This window comes from Chlorocebus sabaeus, chromosome 16, assembly GCF_047675955.1.
Source record: "Chlorocebus sabaeus isolate Y175 chromosome 16, mChlSab1.0.hap1, whole genome shotgun sequence".
Taxonomy (NCBI): domain Eukaryota; kingdom Metazoa; phylum Chordata; class Mammalia; order Primates; family Cercopithecidae; genus Chlorocebus; species Chlorocebus sabaeus.
In genome coordinates this window covers 1,883,981-1,904,240 of record NC_132919.1, presented here as the reverse complement: position 1 = coordinate 1,904,240, position 20,260 = coordinate 1,883,981, and the positions used below count along the sequence as shown (strand labels likewise).

Sequence of the window (20,260 nt, the reverse complement as noted above, 5' to 3'; positions counted from 1 at the left end):
CCAGCCTGGGCAACAGAGTGAGACTCTGTCTCAAAAAAAAAAATAATAATAATGGGGGAGGGTGACCCCCCAGACCCAAAGGAGAAGCTGAGCCATGCAGCTCTGGGGAGGGCAGGACTCCAGGGTGGCGCCGGGGTCTTGGTGGAAAGATCTAGTGGACAGTGTCCCCAGGATGGTGCCGCCAGGATGAAAGGGTTTAGACCCATTGCTTGCTTCTGGGTCAAGCTCCTGAGGCAGAGTCTCTCCGGCTGATGCCAGCCGCTGCATCGATAGCCCTGCCTCCTGACTCACCTGCAAGGGAACTCGGGAGCTGCTGCCCCAAGAAGGCAGGGAGAGGGGAGCAGGAAACCTCAGAGCAGAGACTGGTGGGGCACGGATGGGCACACCTGTCTCAGCTCAGAAACCATGCTGCGCTACAGGGGCCTGGCATCAGGGAGGATTCTTATTTGCAAGCAGCAGACACCAACCTTGCCTAATGTGAGTGAAAAACCAGACTTATTTCAAGGCTATTAGGTAACTCACAGCACCTCCCAGAGGGTTGTGGGCGACACAGCCAGGAGCAGGTGCCCCCAGTGAGGGCACAGACACCTCCACTTACACCTCCAATGTTCCCGCCGGTTGCCAGTCCCCGCTGGCTTTGCCACTGCCATGGATCCCGCCCCGTTCCTGGTTATTTGCGTCTCTGACTGCTAGTTCAGTCTGGGGTAGGTGTGCTGAGGGGCAGAACCTGGCCGGGGTCCTTTGAGGCTGGGGAAATGAGTTGGAGCCCCTGTCAGCTCCGACTGGGAGGGAATAGCTTATTTACATAAATGGAGAGCTCTGAAACAGAGGAGGAGGATTTGGTGGCCGAGGGAGGGGCCAAAAAGAGCCACAAATTTCCCATAGCATCCTATCCTGCAGTCACAGGAAAGATGTGTCTGCTCGTAAAGACCAGGAACTGGGTCTCTGCGATCAGACTTAATTGGAGGGGGCCACGCAGCCCCAGTAGCCCAGCCCGAGGTGAGAACCTGGGCAGAGGCTGGGTCGGTGGGCCCCGGAAACTTCTGTTTGCAAACACCTTCAACTTCATCATCTTTCCTTGACTCTGCAGTACCCACTGGAGAACCCAGCCCTGGGTGAAGCCTTCTCTGCCTCCCACTATGCTAAGCAGCGAATATCACCGGAGGGAGCCGCAGAGGCGGGGTGACCAGTTGCGCTTGAAATGCTCCAATACTTTGGCCGGGCATGGTGGCTCACACCTGTAATCCCAGCACTTTGGGAGGCCGAGGCTGGTAGATCACAAGGTCAGGAGATCGAGACCATCCTGGCTAACACGGTGAAACGCCGCCTCTACTAGAAATACACAAAAAAATTAGCTGGGCGTGGTGGCGGGCGCCTGTGGTCCCAGCTATACTGGGAGGCAGGAGAATGGCATGAACCCGGGAGGCGGAGCTTGCAGTGAACCGAGATGGCGCCACTGTACTCCAGCCTGGGCACAGAGCAAGACTCCATCTCAAAAAAATAAAACAAAAACAAGAAAAGAAATGCTCCATCCCCCCCGCCCACCGCCCAGAGGCACCCTCCGCCCGTCTCCCATGTGACTAGGGTATTACTCGCCCACTACAGGGAAGGCCTGATCCGTCCTGTCCTCTTTCTTCTCAGACTCCCACCCTCGTCCCTACCTCAGCTGAGGACCCCTTCATCATGGAGAGAGCAGAAGCCCCCAGAGGCAAGCTCCATCATCATCTCCGTGTAGTCCATTTTCCCACCCTTACCAGCTCAGATCCCTCTAAGCTCTGCGTCTCATATTCTTCCTGCTTCTCACTCCTCCTGCATCAGTTTCTCTGTCTTCTCTTGAGTCGTGCTGTCAGCATGAAAAGGCTCTAGTTTCTTCCATTTAAAAAACAACCAGGCCGGGCTCAGTGGCTCACGCCTGTAATCCCAGCACTTTGGGAGGCTGAGATGGGCGGATCGCCTGAGGTCAGGAGTTTGAGACCAGCCTCACCAGCATGATAAAACCCCATCTCTACTAAAAATACAAAAATTAACCAGGCACGGTGGCAGGCTCCTGTAATCCCAGCTACTCAGGAGGCTGAGGCAGGAGAATCACTTGAACCTGGGAGGCAGAGGTTGCACTGAGCCGAGATCGCGCCACTGCGCTCCAGCCTGGGCAACAGAGCCAGACACCATCTCAAAAAAAAAAGCCAGCCTTGCTTGACCCAGGCCACTCCAGGTCTTTCTCCGTTTCTCCGCTGCCTCTCATGGTAAAATGTCCTGCAGAGTGTTCTCTGGGTGCTCAGAGATATCCACTATTCCCCAAACTCCCCTGGGGCTGTTCGTCCATGATGGCAGCTGGGCCCGTGACTTACTTTGACCAGTGAAATGTGAGCAGGAGAGATGTGTCGCTTGAAACAAAAGGGCAAGGGCCATGTCCCCAGGTCTTTCCCTTCTGCTAGGAGAGCAGCAGCTTTCTGGGTAGAGGGTGACGTCTCGGCCCAGGTCCTGGAGCAGAGCCTCAGCCGTCCTGCAGTCCCTGAGCCATTAGAATTCTGAGTCCCTCCTGATCTCAGCACGCCTGACATTCGATCTTCATCCCACTCCATATGCCTTCTGCCTCCGCCTTTTTACCAGGAAAGAACTTTCCAGTGGCCTCCAAGTCGCCAAATCAATGGGGCGCTTCTCTGTCCTCACATTAGTCCTCGGCAGCCCTCATCACGGTTGATTATCCCCTTCCTGAAAAACTTATGGCTTCGGTAAAGCCGCACTTTCGTGGCTTCCTCTCACCTCACTGGCCAGTCCTTCTCCGTGGCTGACTCCTCCTTTCCCCTCCCCAAAAGCACTGTGTTGTGAAAAGCCTCAATCCTGTGTGTTTACTATTTTGTGTTATATAATTTTATTTTTTTATTTTTTATTTTTTATTTTTTTTTTTGAGATGGAGTCTCGCTCTGTCACCCAGGCTGGAGTGCAGTGGCGCAATCTCGGCTCACTGCAACCTCTGCCTCCCGGGTTCACGCCATTCTCCTGCCTCAGCCTCCTAAGTAGCTGGGACTACAGGCACCCGCCACCACACCCAGCTAATTTTTTGTATTTTTAGAGACGGGTTTCACCGTGTTAGCCAGGATGGTCTCAATCTCCTGACCTCATGATCCGCCTGCCTCAGCCTCCCAAAGTGCTGGGATTACAGGCATGAGCCACCATGCCTGGCCTCTTATATAATTTAATTTAAATTTTTTTTTTTTTTTTTTTTTTTTTAAATAGAGGCTGCTCTGCCTATGGAGTAGTCATCATTCTTTAATTCCTTTACTTTCTTTTTTTTTTTTTTTTTTTTTGAGATGAAGTCTGGCTCTGTCACCCAGGCTGGAGTGCCGTGGCGCGATCTCGGCTCACTGCAACCTCCGCCTCCCGGGTTCACACCATTCTCCTGCCTCAGCCTCTTGAGTAGCTGGGACTACAGGCGCCCGCCACCACACCCGGCTAACTTTTTGTATTTTTAGTAGAAACGGGGTTTCACCGCGTTCGCCAGGATGGTCTCGATCTCCTGACCTTGTGATCCGCCCGCCTTAGCCTCCCAAAGTGCTGGGATTACAGGCATGAGCCACCGCACCCGGCTCCTTTACTTTCTTAACAAACTTACTTTCACACACACAGAAAAAGAGACACACGGAGAGAGAGAGTCTCACTATGTTGCCAAGTAGCCTTTTTTTTTTTGGAGACTGTGTCTCACTCTGTCACCCAGGTTGGAGTGCAATAGTGCAACCTCGGCTCATTGCAACCCCTGCTTTTGGGGTTCCAGCGATTCTCGTGCCTCAGCCTCCTGAGTAGCTGGGATTACAGGCATGCACCACCACACCCGGCTAAGTTTTGTATTTTTGGTAGACATGAGGTTTCACCATGTTAACCAGGCTGGTCTCAAACTCCTGAACTCAAGCGATCCACCTGCCTCAGCCTCCCAAAGTGCTGGGATTACAGGCGTGAGCTGCTGCCCCGACCTCATTCCCACAGATTTACACGCCCTCCCTGTGCCGACAGCTCCCAGGTGTACGGCCGACCTCTGGGCTTCAGTTTCGTACATCCAGCTGCGGCCAATTAAACATCTCTCTACGGCTTGGGACGTTACGTGTCCTCAGCTGTGCCCTGGCTGCCCCTGAGCCTGTTTTCCTGTTTTATTCCTCCAGTCTCATAGTGATACCTTCCTCCTCACCGTCATCTGGAATAGTCTTGGGAAGTCGCCCCATGGCCCCCGTCGCCTCCCTCACCCTGATCTCTCGGTGTCGGGCCCCATCCTGGCATCTGTCCGGTCCATTCGGCACTGTCTGTCTCCACAGCCCCTGCCTGCTTCAGGCCCTCAAGCTCTCTCCCGGCCACAGGCCTCCCTCCTGGCTCCCCCTCAAGTCACCCTCCAAATGCAACCTCCCAAATCCAAACCCACTCCTGTAGCTCCCGCCCCGGGCTCTTCAGTGACTCCTCATCACACCCAGAATTAGATCCAAACCCTTTCCTGTGGCGTTTCCGGCCATACGAGGCCTGGCTTCCTCTGTTCCAACCCCATCTCCTGCCTCTCTGCCCTCGTCCAGGCCAGGCTCAGTCCTGCCCCAGGGACTTTGCACCTGCTGTGCCCTCTGCCTGGAAAGCTGTTCCTCAGCTCCTTCTTATCTTTTAGGTTTCAGTTCAGAAGTCGCCCAGGGAGGGAGGCCCTCCGAGAGCACACCGCTAAGATAGGTCCCTGCCTTTGTCTCTATCTCAACCCTGTCTTTTTGTCCCCAGCACTTACCACGATCTGTCATTTGGGGCTTATCTGGTTCCTTTAGTCTGACTGCACCCCCAGGAGAATGTAGGCCCCAGGAGGGAAGGAGCCGAGCCTCCTGCTGCTGTGGAAGCAAGCCCAGAGCTCAGTCAGTCTCGTGAATGAAGGAGTGGGGACAGATTCAGAACCGGGTGATGGACAGGATCTGGGCTGTGCTCAGAGCTCTAGGTGCTGGTTCCAAATGCTTTTCACTGATCACAGGGAAGGGGCAGCTCTTTGGGGCTGGGGAACAAGGGCCCTGGCAGGGCATTCTGCGCCTGCTTCTCAAAGGCAGGCTCACAGCTCCTGTTTTGCATTGTTGACACCTTGGCCTGCCCAGCACCACGGCCTTCAAGAACAGCGGGTCCTAGCCAGGCGTGGTGGCTCACGCCTGTAATCCCAGCACTTTGGGAGGCCGAGGTGGGCGGATCACCTGAGGTCAGGAGTTGGAGACCAGTCTAGCCAACATGGTGAAACCCTGCCTCTACTAAAAATACAAAAATTAGCCGGATATGGTGGCACGCGCCTGTAATCCCAGCTACTCAGGAGGCTGAGGCAAGAGCATGGCTTGAGCCCAGGAGGCGGACGTTGCAGTGAGCCAGGATTGCACCACTGCACCCCAGCCTGGGTGACTGAGACTGTCTCAAAAAAAAAAACAGTAGGTCCCCACCCCACGACCTCCCCCTCACACCCCACCTGGACCCCCAGGCAGGCATCACAAACAGACATTTGCCACCAAGGATGGTCCCATCGCCACAGAGGTAACCCCGCCCCACTAAACACACCTTTGGTATCACTGGGGACTCAGTGGACCTGTCTGCCTGTCTGCCTGTCCACCCGTCCGCCTGTGTCCACCTGTCCGCCTGTCCACCCATCTGCCTGTGTCCGCCTATCCGCCTGTGTCTGCCCGTCCACCTGTCTGCCTGTCCACCTGTGTCTGCCTGTCCTCCTGTCCGGCAGTGGGTGGTCCACAATTTGCTGTAGCTTTGGGGGAGGGGCAGTTGTCTCCACAAGGTGCCAAGCTCAGATGCAGGGCCCAGAGCCTTCCCTCAAACTTCCTGGGAAGGGCAAGTTCTCAGAAGCCCTCGGCCTTCAGCTCTGGAGTCTGCGCTGCCACAACTTAGATTCTGGGGCCCCCAAACCAGGAAGCAAATTTGCATAACAGGACACATTTTATGAGCCCTGGAAAGCAGGGGCTGCAGGAGGTAAAAGTAGAGGCCACGGGCCCTGGGCTTCAGGAGCACTGCCAGGGCCAGGTGGGACTGGGTCGATGGGGAGAGAGGCCCAAGTAGTGAGGTCAGGGCACTGTTTCCACCTGCAGCTGTAACCTGACAGGGACCCTCAGCCCTGGGCCAAAGCCCCTTCTCGGCATCTGATATGTCAGGTCCCTCTGTGGCAGGTTGGGTGCACCAGGGTGGATGGACTGAAATCCAGGGTCCAGGATCTACTGGGGGTTGGGAGAGCCCTAAGCAGGTGGGGAGCAGTTCCCTCTGGTAACACCAGCAGTAACGTGATCATCACTGCTTCGGGAGGGCCACCCGTACAACCAGCACGGGGCTGAGCAGTTCGGCGCACGGTCCCACTGAGTGCACCCGAGAAGCCAGCAGCTCTGACCCCCAGTGCCCAGACCTCAGGACTGAGTGACTTGCCTAAGGTCATCCTACTGCAATGTGCTGCCACGGGGGCCACTCTCAAGCCTGGGCAGTATGTGGGTCCAGAGCTGTCAGTGTGCCAGCCTCCAGCTCCCACCCCATGCGAGACCTTCACAGCAAGGAGACTGGAGACCCGATCAGCAGAGGGTAGGGGAGCTGGGGGCTGGTCCGGCAAGGCCCCCCTGAGAACTTGGGGGCCTAATTAGCACTGTATTCCCAGCCAGGCCTGTTCCAGGGGCCCCGTGAGGCAGATGAAAGCTGAAAGGCTATTCCAATAAGGGGCCGCCCACTTCTCAGCTGAGAGAGATCCTGGTGTGCTGGAGGGACCTGAAGCGGGTACGTAATTCAGCGTGTCGGGAGGAGGGCGGGAGTTGAAGGCAAAGCCAGAGCGAGTGCCAGGATAAGACCTGGGATGGGTGGCTCTGCTTAGAAGACGGCCCCGCCCCATTTTCAGGAGGGTGAGCGAGGCACGCTACAGGGCTAAGGGGGCTGGGCTGCCACCCCATCCACAGTCCTGAGACAGGCATGTGTTTCTGTGTGCATACCTGTGTATTCACACACATGCATAGGCTTTGCACATGCACTCAGTGTGTGAACACACGTATATATGTGAACACACGTATAAACACAGGCCCGCATGTGTACACGAGCACACAAGCATACCTGCTCAGACACACGTGCAAACACAGACACACATTCAACATGGATGCACACAGACTCCGTGCACACACACACACATTCGCACAGAGATGCACACAGACCCTGTGCACACACACACACATTCACACAGAGATGCACACAGACACACATGCACACACAGACACTTTCAGAGATGCACAGACCCTGTACACACAGGCACACATTCACACATAGATCCACACAGACCCTGTGTGCACACACACACACATTCAGATATGCACATAGACCCCGTGCACACATGTACACGTGCACATGACACGCAGGTACACACGCCCCGCACAGGCTCAGTCTGGGCCCAGGCTGACCTCCTGGCTGCAGGGACTGAGCGGGACGCATGGTGTTTGAGAAGACACGTGCCTCGTGCCTGCCTGTGTGTCCGTCCCTGTCCTGCATTCAGGGGTTTTGTTGAGGGAGGCACAGGCCTTGGATGAGCCTGACCCCAATGACCTGGATGACTGACTTGTTCTGGTTAGTTGGTTTGTTTGGGACTGTCCTGGTTTTAGCACTGAAAGTCCCACACATCCTGGGAAACCCCTCTGTCCCAGGCAAACCTGCCCTGGTCACCCTGCCCTGTGCCTCTGGCTGACCTGGTGCTGGATACTCCTTCCTAGAGCTCTCCTCGCTGTCTGGTCACCTGTGATTGACCAGGGAGCCTCAGGATAGAGCCAGGGCCTAGTCTCTGCTCTCACCCTGGAGGCTCTGAGGCTCCTTGCCCTTGGTAAGCACCCCTCTGTTTATGGATCACCTGCTAGGAGCCAGGCCCTGGGCCTAAGGCTTCCTGAGCAGCACCTCTCAGTCCCCCTGCTGACTCAGAAAGGCCCTTCCTTCATCCAACCATTGTGACACAGCACCTGCTGGGTGCCAGTGTTCTGCGCCCTGAAGGTACAGCAGAGAACACAGCAGACAAAACCACCGTCCTCACAGAGTCAACGCTCAGAAGAGATGGAAAGTCAATAAGAAAAATAAGGAAATTGGCCGGGCGCTGTGGCTCACGCCTGTAATCCCAGCACTTTGGGAGGCTGAGGCGGGCGGATCACAAGGTCACGAGATTGAGACTATCCTGGCTAACATGGTGAAACCCCGTCTCTATTAAAAAATACAAAACATCTGGGCATGGTGATGGGCGCCTGTAGTCCCAGCTACTCGGGAGGCTGAGGCAGGAGAATGGTGTGAACCCGGGAGGTGGAACTTGCAGTGAGCCGAGATGGCGCCACTGCACTCCAGTCTGGATGACAGAGCAAGACTCTGTCTCAAAAAAATAATAATAATAATAAGGAAATGATGTAGCATATTATAAGAGGGGGAATGCTGTGGGGTAAAGTGAAACAGGGTGGCAGGGCACGGTGGTTCACACCAGTCATCCCGGCACTTTGGGAGGCCCAGGCAGGAGGATTGCTTAAGGCCAGGAGTTTGAAACAAGCCGGGTCAACATAGTGAAACCCTATCTTCATTTTTTAAAAAAAGCCGGGCGCGGTGGCTCACCCCTGTAATCCCAGCACTTTGGGAGGCCAAGGCAGGTGGATCTAGAGGTCAGGAGTTCAAGACCAGCCTGGCCAACAAGGTGAAATCCCGTCTCTACTAAAAATACAAACATTAGCTGGGCGTGGTGGTGGGCACCTGTACTCAACTACTCAGGAGGATGAGGCAAGAGAATCGCTTGAACCTGGGAGGCGGAGGTTGCAGTGAGTCGAGATTGTGCCACTGCACTCCAGCCTGGGCGATAGAGTGAGATCCGTCAAAACAAAAACAATAAAACACCAGGCTGCTCAGACAAGGCCTCAGGGAACTTGGGGCACCTGAGGAAGAGGCAGGGACAGCTATAAATGGTGAGGTGAGGGCAGGAGCCCCCCAGACACCCTGGGAAGCACGGCAGGCAGAGGGAACAGCACGTGCAAAAGGCTAGAGGTGGAGCATCCCTGGCATGAAGAAGGGGCATCAGGGAGGCCACTGCGGCAGGGGAGGGAACGAGGGCTTGGCAGCTCAGCTCCAGCGGGGTCTCTGGGTCACAGAACAGACCTGGAGGGACCTTACTGAGTGAGATGGGAGCCACGGAGGGGTGAGCAGAGGAGCATCGTGTTCTAACAGACTCTTGCTAGATCTCTCTGGCTACTGTTTAGATGAGATGCAGGGGCAAGGGCGGGGCAGAGGGGCCACTTAGGAGGCTCTTGCAGTAGTCCAGGCGAGAGGTGATGGTTGCCCAGACTAGGGTGGTGGCCATGAGAAGTGGATAGTTGCTGAATACATTTTGAAGTTGGCCTGGCGCAGTGGCTCATGCCTGTAATCCCAGAACTTTGGGAGGTCAAGGTGAGCAGATCACCTGAGGTCAGGAGTTCGAGACCAGCCTGGCCAACATGACGAAACACCATCTCTACTAAAAATACAAAAATCGCTTGAACCCGGTAGGTGGAGGTTGCAGTGAGCCGAGATTGCACCCCTGCATTCCAGCCTGGGCGACAGAGCGAGACTCCGTCTAAAATATTTCTGAGGTGTTTGGCCGGAGAAGCTGAAATGAAGGAGCTGCCTCTGACTGAGATGGATTATATGCGAGTGGAGGAGGCTTGTGGGGGAAGAGCAGAACTCAGTTTGGGAGGCTTTCGTGTGACAGATGGAGATGTGGGGGAGGCCGACGTCCACAGACGAGAGGGCCACGCTGGAGCTTTAAATGACTGCCCCATTTTGCAGGTGAGGAAGATGAGGCTCACACAAGCGTGGGGACACACTAGTTAAGTTGAGGTCACGCCTGTAATCCCAGAGCTTTGGGAGGCTGAGCCCAGGAGTTCAAGACCAGCCTGGGGAACATAGTGAGGCTCCATCGCTACTAAAAATAAAAGATTCACTGGGCGTGGTGGTGTGGGCCTATATTCCAAGCTGTCCGAGAGACTGAGGTGGGAGGATCTCCTGAGCCCGGGAGGTTGAGGTTGCAGTTAGCTATGATTGTGCCACTGCACTCCCGCCTGGGCGACAGAGCAAGACCGTGTCTTAAAAAAAAAAAAAAACGGGGGAGCTAGGATTCAAACTCAGGTCTCTCTGGCTCCAAAGCTTGTGCTCTTTCCAATGCCCTATGCCATGGACAAGGAGCCCCTGCCCATCCTGCACACCCCACACCCCACGTCCAGCAACAGGACGAGGGAAGCCCAGCTGTGCGCTGGCTGGCTTCCACATCTCCAGGGCTGAGCCAGGCTCCAGGCTGGAGAGGGGGTGATGGGCCCACCAGGAAGTGGCCTGCGCTTGGGTGCAGCATGGAGGGACAGTGCCAAGTAGCCTAAGACGCCAGCAGCCCCAAGTGCAGCCGGCCTAGCCTGAGGCTCTTATCTGACCAGCAGAGAGCATTGGGTTAGCATCGATTGGCGTAGAGAGGAGCATCTGCCAGGGCTGGGAAAGCCGGGAGGGGGAGGGAGGGAGGGCTGCAGAGCCAGAGGGATCTGACCCGTCTCAAAGACTCAGAGAGCCCCACGGCCCTGCCCAGGGGGCTGCGGGGATGCCAGCCCATGGGACCACCCCGGATCGGGCACAGGGAGGGGCAGTCCCTTTGGTGCTGGCAGATTGGGGTGAGCAGCTCGAGGCTTTGGGGCCTGTGAGGGCCAACCAGCCCTTCGTGGAGGATGCTTTGCCCACCCCGTGCAGGGTGGATCTGTGGGCAGAACCCTGGACTCCGCAGTCAGCTGGGTGGGGCCTGCTCGCTGCCCTGTCGCCAGCCTTGTGCCGTGGCCGGTGCCTTCCCCCGTGGACCTCGTTTCCTCCTTTGTGAACCGGCGCCGCTCCCGGGGACTGTCCTGAGGACTCTGGTACACAATTAGGTCTGGGTCCGCCTTGGTTGGTCCTGTCCTGCTTCCAGGGCCTGGGAAGCTGGAGAGCGCCCTCCGCAACGGCCGGCTGGCCTGGGCCTGGGGCAAGGGCCCTTCTGGGCTGGTACCAGTGGGGAGATCTCTGGCCATCCTGGCTCTGGGTTCCCCCAGCCCAGCTGAGCTCAGGTTACAGCCTCCTTGGAAGCTCTGTGTGCTTACAGCCTGAGAGGCAGAGCCAGGGTAGGAAGGGGCACGTCGCCCCTTTCCCACTACAGGCCTCGGCATGGGCTGTGACCATTGCCTTTCCTTTCCCGCCCATTCCGGCAGGTCTGGCCTCGCAGGACCACTCATAGGCACATCTGGGGCTGCTGAGTGGACTGGGCAGGGTGCCTTCCCATGCTCAGGCCACCCACCTGAGCTGCCCCCATGCTCCCTGCCCAGCAAGCAGGGACTTGGGATTTTGCAGAAAGGAGGACCTCGACACAATACCAGCTCTCCTTGCCTCCTCTGTGCTGGCTGAAATCCTAAGGCAATCCTGTGAGGCAGGGACCCTTCTCCCTGGTTCCCAGATTCATACTCTAGGAGGTGACGGAACAATGTTGGCAGGAGGCACAGAGACGGCAGGGGTCTTTCCCGAGCACCCCCGCTTCCCACACACACCTCCAGGGGCCTACTCCAGGCCCCAGCACCTGGCCAGACTGCCTGGTCTCAGGAACCCCCATCTGCTAGTGAGCCATGAGGATGCCCCATGTCCCCCCACCCACTCATTCTGGGCCCTCCCCAAGGGCACCCCCCACATGCCGGAGCTCAGGCAGCAAGTGCTGAATGGAGAAGGGAATGAATGAGGTTGTGGAGATGCGGGGGAGCTCAGGCGTGTGGGAGGCCGGGAGGTTCGGGCGTAGCCGAGCAGTCAGCCGAGTGCGTGCCCCTGGAGGAGAGGAGGAGCAGGGGGACACCCCAGGAAAGCGTGGGGGAGGCCCAGCCTTGCTCTCCTCAGTCCCCTCGAGCAGAGCCACCCCTGCCCCACCCAGGAGGGGAGGAGGAGGCTGGTGGGAGAGGGTGCAAGGCTCCTCCACAGAGACTCTGATCTCTGCTAATTTGCAATCTTAAAATGCACCGCAAAGGCGCAGGCCTCATTGTTAGTACATTAATCAGGCAATCAGTGGGTCGGGGCTCCCAAGGGCTACATGGAGGGGCACGGGAGGAGCCGTGGCAATGCTGTGCCAGCCTCCCTGGGAGAAACCCAGCAGGGGGAACGGTCTAAGACTGGGGCACCCACTGGCTCTGGCAGGGGGTACTGGAGGCAGCGGAGCCGGCTGGGACAGCTGGTCCAGGTCTTGGAGATGGGACCAACTTCCAGGGTGCAGAAGCACTCAGCCGAGACATCCCCATTCCCCAGGAGGAGAGGCAGGGGTGCCTGGAAGGACAGCTTCCCTGGCATGGGTCCCCTGCATCTGAGCAGTGCTGAGGTTGGTGAGCGCTCCCTGGGACTTGGATCCCCGGCCCGGCCCCCGAGGGGCCCGGAGGGGCTGCCCACACTGGTGCCTGTGGCTTGTTGCCCGGCCCCCACCTCCAGGCCCCTGATCCAATGGCTTGTTCTTCCTTGAGACAGGGAATGTGAGCCAGGCCCTGCGCAAGCCTGGAGCCCTCTCAGAGGAGGGGCAGGAGGGTTCCTGCCCTGGGTCTTCACCCCACCCCTGCTTTCTGACCCCTCCCACCCACGGCACACCCACAAGCCACATACCAAGCCCACACCTGGATTTGGGGGCCATTTGGCTTTTTCGCCTAAAGTGGGGTCCTGGCCTGATTTCCCCTGTTCCCCGACATCCCTTGGAGGCACCTGCTTTGTGTCTGATGGGGAAATGTCTCTCCGTGGGACCCCTATTAGCTTCTCCGGGTGTCATTTCAGAGAACTGCATCCTGGGCCTTACAGAGATAGCCACACAGCAGGTGGAGGAGGGCTCCCCGCGCCCAGCACACAGGGTAGTTCTGAGGCTCAGGGGAGTGTGAGCAGAAGCACTTTGTAAACTCCAGTAAGCTGTGCAAATGTCGAGTGGGATTAGCGCTGAGCCGGACACATATCACCCCCGTCCCCCAGCCGTGAGGCCTCTCCTGCTGCAGCCTGAGGGACGGAAATGGCTTTGTCTTTGCAGAATGGCCTGGCTGTGGCCCCGTCCCCAAAAGCCTTAGATGTGGGATGAGGCGCAGTGAACACCATGAACACCCTTGAGCTAGGAGGAGCACCCTGGCTCCTTCAGGGTGGCATAGCGGGGTCACTCCCTACGGGAGGAAGCTTCCTGCAGGTGCGGCCTTCCTGGAGGGTGGCAGCCCGAGCAGGGGTGAGGAGTGTGAGCTGAGAGAGACACGGAGCGTTGGCTCCGTGGCAGGTGCAGCTGGTGTGGGTTGGGGCCCCCTTCCAGCCCTGGGTGTGGAGGCTTCAGGCAGTGGGCAGGTTTCCCAAAAGTCAGGTGGGGTTTGGAGCCCAGGTTCCTCCCCCCTCACACCTCTGCCTCCCCCTGCAGGGCTGGGGCTCCTTGGGCAGGTGGAGGCAGGCAGCAGGGGCTGGAGGCCAGATCTGAGCCTCCAAGTGGGGACGGTGGACACTACCATCATCTATGCGTGGCAGGAGGGGAAACTGAGGTAGGAGGGGAAACTGAGGTAGGAGGGGGAACAGCGGCAGCCTCGGCCCAGCCTGCGGGCTGTGCACGGGCGGGACTGAAGTCACTGCAGAGGCCACAGAGAGCACGGCTTGGCCCAGAAAGGGTCCTTGAAGCTGTGCCACCACCACCACTGAAGTCATAACTCCTCTGAAGTCGCAACCGAGCCCAATTATGCAAAAAAAACACAAATTATGTACGATGATTTTTATGTGTTGGAAATGTTCCGTCGAAGCCGGGTGATTACAGGGGACGGGAAGCAGCTGCCACTCTCTGGGAGCCCATAACTCCCAACAGCTGGGAGCTGTCACTTATTTACGACACTGTTTCTGCCAGGAACGAGGGGGTGACAGTGGCAGTGAGGCCTGCTGGGCCGGGAGCCTGGGCAGGCAGCGGCACGAGGCCGGGAGCAGGGCTGGCCCGAGAGTGACCAGAGGGTTGGTTCTTTCATCCCACAAGCTCTGGGCACAGCTGCAGCAGAGCCTCAGCTGCCCCGGGCGCCCCGGTTCTCCCACGAGGCCTGGCTGGAAAGCTAGAAGCAAAGGGGCCAGAGCCTTGCTGGATAGGGAGGAGATGGCTGCCTGGCCCTCCAGGGTGGGGGCCTGGAGGCCTGGAGCCGGCCCCCCCACCTCGGCGCGCCTGCCCGGCCGCCTGGGGCAGCTGCGACCCTGGAAAAAGGTAGGTAATGACGATCGTCCGTAATAAGGCTGCTCCCATAATGAGCGCGGGGCTATTATCCGACCACAGGCTGGACACATCCGAAAATAAATTATTTTAAGGATCCATTAACGAATGCCTAATTAATGCCCAATTAGAGGGAAGCTACAGAGGAAACGCTCTGGACAGTCTAGAGGCAAGGCCTGGTTTTGCAGCCACAGCCTGGGGGCTGGAGCGAGGTGGGAGAGGGGAGGGGCCAGAAAGCGGGCCGGGATTGGGGCAGCCTCCGTCTGACAGCTGGTGCCACCCCCAGGCCCTCACAGACAGGCGCCCTCTCAGGACACCCTCTCAGCTCTGCCAGGGAGAACTGCTATTGTCTGTATTTTATTTTATTTATTTATTTATTTTTTGAGACAGAGTCTCACTTTGTCACCCAGGCTGCAGTGCAGGGGTGCAATCTCAGCTCACTGCAACCTCCGCCTCCCCGGTTCAAGCGATTCTCCTGCCTCAGCCTCCTGAGTACTACTGAGTCTCCTAAGTAGCTGGGATGACAGGCACCTGCCACCCGGCTAATTTTTGTGTTTTCAGTAGAGACGGGGTTTCACCATGTTGGCCAGGCTGGTGTCGAACTCCTGACCTCAGGTGATCCATCTGCCTCGACTTTCCAAAGTGCTGGGATTACAAGCGTGAGCCACCTCGCCCGGCCATGTCTGTGTTTCAGAAATGAGGAAACTGAGGCTTAGAAGCGGTGTTGCCTCTATGTTTTGAGGGCGTGGAAGACACTGGAAAGGAGACATTATCTGAGGTGAACTTTGGTGCCACACATGCATGCTCTGTTTGTGATTGGGAATGATGTAAATAAGGAGATCCTGGCCAGGCGCGGTGGCTCACACCTGTTATCCCAGCACTTTGGGAGGCCAAGGCAGATCACTGAGGTCAGGAGATCGAGACCAGCCTGCCCAACATGGAGAAACCCCGTCTCTGCTAAAAATACAAAAACTATCTGGGCGTGGTGGCTCGCACCTGTAGTCCCAGCTACTCGGGAGGCTGAGGCAGGAGAATGGCGTGAACCCAGGAGGCGGAGCTTGCAGTGAGCTGAGATTGCACCACTGCACTCCAGCCTGGGCGACAGAGTGAGACTCCGTCCCCCCTGCAAAAAAAATAAATAAATAAAAAATAAATTAAATGAAATTAAATATAAAAATAAATAAATAGAGATTCCTCAGGACTCTACATGAGATATTTACTACGTTAGAGCAAGAGCCCCTCCCAGTATCTGTGAGTGCAGATAACACCAACCAGTGGCAGAGCTAGGAGGAGAGCAGGAGGCTGACGGCTGTGTTCCCGGGTCATGGCCTTCACCCCAGCAGCGTGCCTGGAGGAGCTGAAGCAGGTGGGGCTGGGGCTCAGCAGCTGTGGGGTGGAACTAAGGAGGTATGGGGGTGATCGGGGCCTTCACCCCAGACTCACCTCCCAGCCCAGCAGAAATGGGTCACCAAGGAGGGGAGGCCTCTCGTCCCCGATGGGTTCCAGGCTTGGGCCTTGACCCTGGCCTTGCTGCAGCCAGGGGCGAGGCTCTCACTGAGCTCAGCCAAGACGAGGATGCGGCCCCGGCGGGCGCCGGAGGGTGCGGTGCCCGTCCTCACCTGCACGGCCCCTGACCTGGCTGTGCTCTCTCTCCCTGCCAGGGTGCTGTGTGGAATTGCTGCTGCTGCTGGTAGCTGCGGGGCTGCCCCTGGGTGGCGGCTGCCCACGGGACTGCGTGTGCTACCCAGCGCCCATGACGGTCAGCTGCCAGGCGCACAACTTTGCGGCCATCCCGGAGGGCATCCCCGTGGACAGCGAGCGCGTCTTCCTGCAGAACAACCGCATTGGTCTCCTCCAGCCCGGCCACTTCAGCCCCGCCATGGTCACCCTGTGGATCTACTCGAACAACATCACCTACATCCACCCCAGCACCTTCGAGGGCTTCGTGCACCTGGAGGAGCTGGACCTCGGCGACAACCGGCAGCTGCGGACGCTGGCGCCCGAGACCTTCCAGGGCCTGGTGAAGCTTCACGCCCTCTACCTCTACAAGTGTGGGCTCAGCGCCCTACCGGCCGGCATCTTTGGCGGCCTACACAGCCTGCAGTACCTCTACCTACAGGACAACCACATCGAGTACCTCCAGGACGACATCTTCGTGGACCTGGTCAACCTCAGCCACCTGTTTCTCCATGGCAACAAGCTGTGGAGCCTGGGCCCGGGCACCTTCCGGGGCCTGGTGAACCTGGACCGTCTGCTGCTGCACGAGAACCAGCTGCAGTGGGTCCACCACAAGGCGTTCCACGACCTCCGCAGGCTGACCACCCTCTTCCTCTTCAACAACAGCCTCTCGGAGCTGCAGGGTGACTGCCTGGCCCCGCTGGGGGCCCTGGAGTTTCTCCGGCTCAATGGCAACCCCTGGGACTGCGGCTGCCGTGCCCGCTCCCTGTGGGAATGGCTGCAGAGGTTCCGAGGCTCCAGCTCCGCTGTCCCCTGCGTGTCCCCCGGGCTGCGGCACGGCCAGGACCTGAAGCTGCTGAGGGCCGAGGACTTCCGGAACTGCACGGGACCAGCGTCCCCCCACCAGATCAAGTCACACACGCTCACCACCACCGACAGGGCTGCCCGCAAGGAGCACCACTCACCCCACGGCCCCACCAGGAGCAAGGGCCACCCGCATGGCCATCCACCCGGCTCCCGGTCGGGCCACAGGAAGTCGGGCAAGAACTGCACCAGCCACAGGAACCGCAATCAGATCTCTAAGGCAGGCGCCGGGAAACAGGCCCCCGAACTGCCAGACTATGCACCTGACTACCAGCACAAGTTCAGTTTCGACATCATGCCCACCGCCCGGCCCAAGAGGAAGGGCAAGTGTGCCCGCAGGACCCCCATCCGTGCCCCCAGCGGGGTGCAGCAGGCCTCCTCAGCCAGTTCCCTGGGGGCCTCCCTCCTGGCCTGGACACTGGGGCTGGCGGTCTCTCTCCGCTGAGGACCCGGGGAGTCAGCACCCAGCACTGCCACATGTCCACCAAGGAACAGAATTTATTTTCTTCTTTTTTTAACCAGTGGAAGACCTGCTGGGTTTCAGGAAAAGGCTGGTAGAGGCTTCGGCTGCTGTCTGGACGCCTGGACCCTGCCATGTGGATTATAAACCCAAAGTGTACAGCCCTAGGCGGGAGGGGTTGGCGCATCTCAGCCGGCTGTCCCAGCCAGCCCCGCAGAGCACCCACGGACAGTGTCCACTCCGGCAAGGTGGGAAAAGGCACTCCAAGTGCCCCCTCCACTAGCAACAGTGGGACAGTCGCCCCCAACGGCGGCACCGGGGCTCTGTGGAATCCTGATGGTTCGGAGAGGTCCGGAGGGCCCCGTGGTTCCTGGAGAAAGCAGGACGCAGAGAACAAACGAGGCTCGCCCACGAGGCTGGGCAGCCAGCAGTCTGGGCACACATGAGCAGGTGGCATCTTGGCTCTTGCCTGAGGCCACTGAGTCACCCTGCCCTGAATTCTACCCTACTCCACCTTCAGCCCCTCCCTCAGGGGTAATGCCTCTCATTCCTAATGTCTCAGGCAACCCTGGCAGACCCAGGCCCAACTGCTGGGATCCAAGAACCAATTACCAAAGGAAAGATCATCAGAGGCTGAAATTTAGAACTTCATCCCGGGCAATGAGGTTCTCACAGAAGGTGCAGTTTTATAACTATGTCCACTTATATATATTCACACTCTACATATAAATATATATATATACAAATGCACAGTCCCCTCCCACTCCGTTACCTAACTGTACGTCTTCTCATGTTTATAAACTATACAGAAAACTGTATTTGCTTAACTAAGGATTGTACTGGTGATTTCTAGCAAGAACAAAGTGATAGAATTTGTGTCTAGAATCCCAACCTGGCAATGATAGTCTCCAAGGAACCTGGGCTTGCCAAGGGCCTGGGGCAAGGTGTCAGTGGGGACGGTGAGGAAGGGGAGGCAGCAAGAGTCAGTTTGGGGGACCAATATTCTTAGATATTTACAGCATCACCTTGTTTTCATATGCAACACAAGCCTGTCTGCCACCCTGGAGCACCCTGTCACCCCTGCTGTCGTAGCTGTTGGCTTCAGGGTGAGAAGTGAGAAGCAGCTTGTTGTATGTCAGGGAGCCAGGCCTTGAGGATGAGCAAGATGGAGAAGGGGAAGGAAGGGGCTTTGGGTGGAAGCCAGCAGGCCAGGCAGCATCCGCAGTGTTAGTCCAAAGGGCTGGACCGTGTCGTCAGCCTCGCGTGTGGTCAGTGACGGTCTGGACGGGCCAAGGAGACTCTGGGCTTGAGCCCAGGTCTCCCGCGTGGCTCAGCTGCTGAATTTTTCCTTGAGGCTCTTTGGTGGGTGACCCAGCAAGGGTCCTGTGTAGGACAGCAGGAGGGAGGTGTCGGGGGGCCTTAGCAGAAGGAGAACGACGAGGGCATTTCATGAACCATCTCAGGCACTTCTGCATCACGGAAGACCCGGCCCTCCCAGCCATCCTGGGGATGCTCAGGGTGCAGGCAGAGGCTCGGGAGGCCGGACTCAGGGGTCAGGAGCAGGGACTGGGGCAGGCGAGCCCGGACAGGGAAGAGGGGCTCCGATCAAAGCCAGCCATGCTGCTGGCCGGGGGCCCAGGTGGGCACAAGCTCCTTTGCGCTTTGCACAAACCTGAATCCCCCACCAGAGAGGATGTGTGTGAGGAGCCAGGAACACTGAATCCAATTAAGAGAGAAAAATAATAATAACAATAAATGATCTTGGACAAGAACCCTGTTTTTCATTTCCTAACCCCGCATTCCTGACAGGTGGCAGATCCTGGGCTTCTGTGGGTGGGCGAGCCTGGCCGGGCACAGCTCTAGGAACACAGCACATTTGTTGGCGGGAGGAGCCGCAGGGGGCAGGGGCACACTGACTCATGGGACACGTGAGAGCGCGCACACCCCTAGTGCTCCATTTCGTGGCACTTCCCTCGCCCGCTCAGGACATGATTTCCACATTCTGGCTGCCCTGGGTTGGCACCGTCGCCGTGGCTCTCCCCGGAGGAGGCTGGTCCTGGGTCCTTCTGGCCTATTCCCAGGAGCCTCAGGAGCAACTGCTGAGTGATTGATTCTCAGGGGGCCGGGCAGGTGGCTGGGGGGGAACGGGCGGCTGCAAGGGAACGGTCAGTTCCTGGGGCCCCAGGGGTTTTCCAGGAGGCCAGGGACACACCTGGACAGCTGTGGGTGGGCTTGGAGACTGCGCACGCCTCTCTGGCTTCAGAGAAAGGAGAGGGTTCCCCGGATAGAGGGAGAAAACCTGTGTTTTCAGGCCTGGCTAGACAAATCCTCCTCAGTATGAGGCTTGGGGCGTTCACTAAAGGGAGTCCAGTGACTGCAGACCAAAGAATCCTCAGCCTGCAGTTGCTCCCCTGTGGCCCGCAGGCGCTGACCCAGGCCGGTGCCAGGGCCTGGCTGTCCCTTAGAACCCAAGGATGCTGTTATGTTGTTGATTTCATTTCCAACTTCAGACAGCAAGGCCCTCAGTGGGAAAATCAAGAGTCTAAGCACTTTATTAAATTTTTTTTTAAAGACTTAGGAAGTCCTGTAATATGGAAGTGAAATGTCAGTACGAGAAATGCTAATATTTTATAAGTGATCCGCCTCTGTCAAGCACAGCACAGTCTCTGGTTGCCGACTGTTATTAGAGGCAAGGCAGTGGGGGCCCAGGACGCCAGGTATTTTTAGCAGCTTTCTCCTCTAAGAGGTAGGGGGAATCAAGGCAGCTGTGATGCAGGCGACATCACTTGTCACTCAGCAGCTCATGCTACGCGGCTACGACGACACCATCGCCCCAAACATCAGAGCAACTGGACATGTCAGGGGTGAGGCAAAGTCTTCTCTATTCACCAGCCCCAGCCCCCCGCGTCTCGTTCAGGGCAGGGAGATGCAGATTCCTGTGGTTTTCCCAGAGGCGGAGGCCACCCCTCCGCTGCCATCTTCCCCCACCGCTTTCCCTGGACCCCCGGGACTCCCAGATG

At 57.7% G+C, this 20,260-nt stretch overlaps 1 protein-coding gene across 1 annotated transcript in view; it reads left to right on the top strand.

Moving 5' to 3' along the window:
• RTN4RL1 (reticulon 4 receptor like 1) overlaps positions 1-18,067 on the top strand; it is a 95,247-nt gene extending 77,180 nt beyond the window's left edge. Inside the window, exon 2 of the mRNA XM_008009808.3 lies at positions 15,901-18,067. Within this exon, the coding sequence (XP_008007999.1) occupies positions 15,901-17,225 (1,325 nt within the window). The 3' untranslated portion in view covers positions 17,226-18,067. The remainder of the gene's footprint in view (positions 1-15,900) is intronic.
• The last annotated feature ends 2,193 nt before the right edge of the window (positions 18,068-20,260 follow it).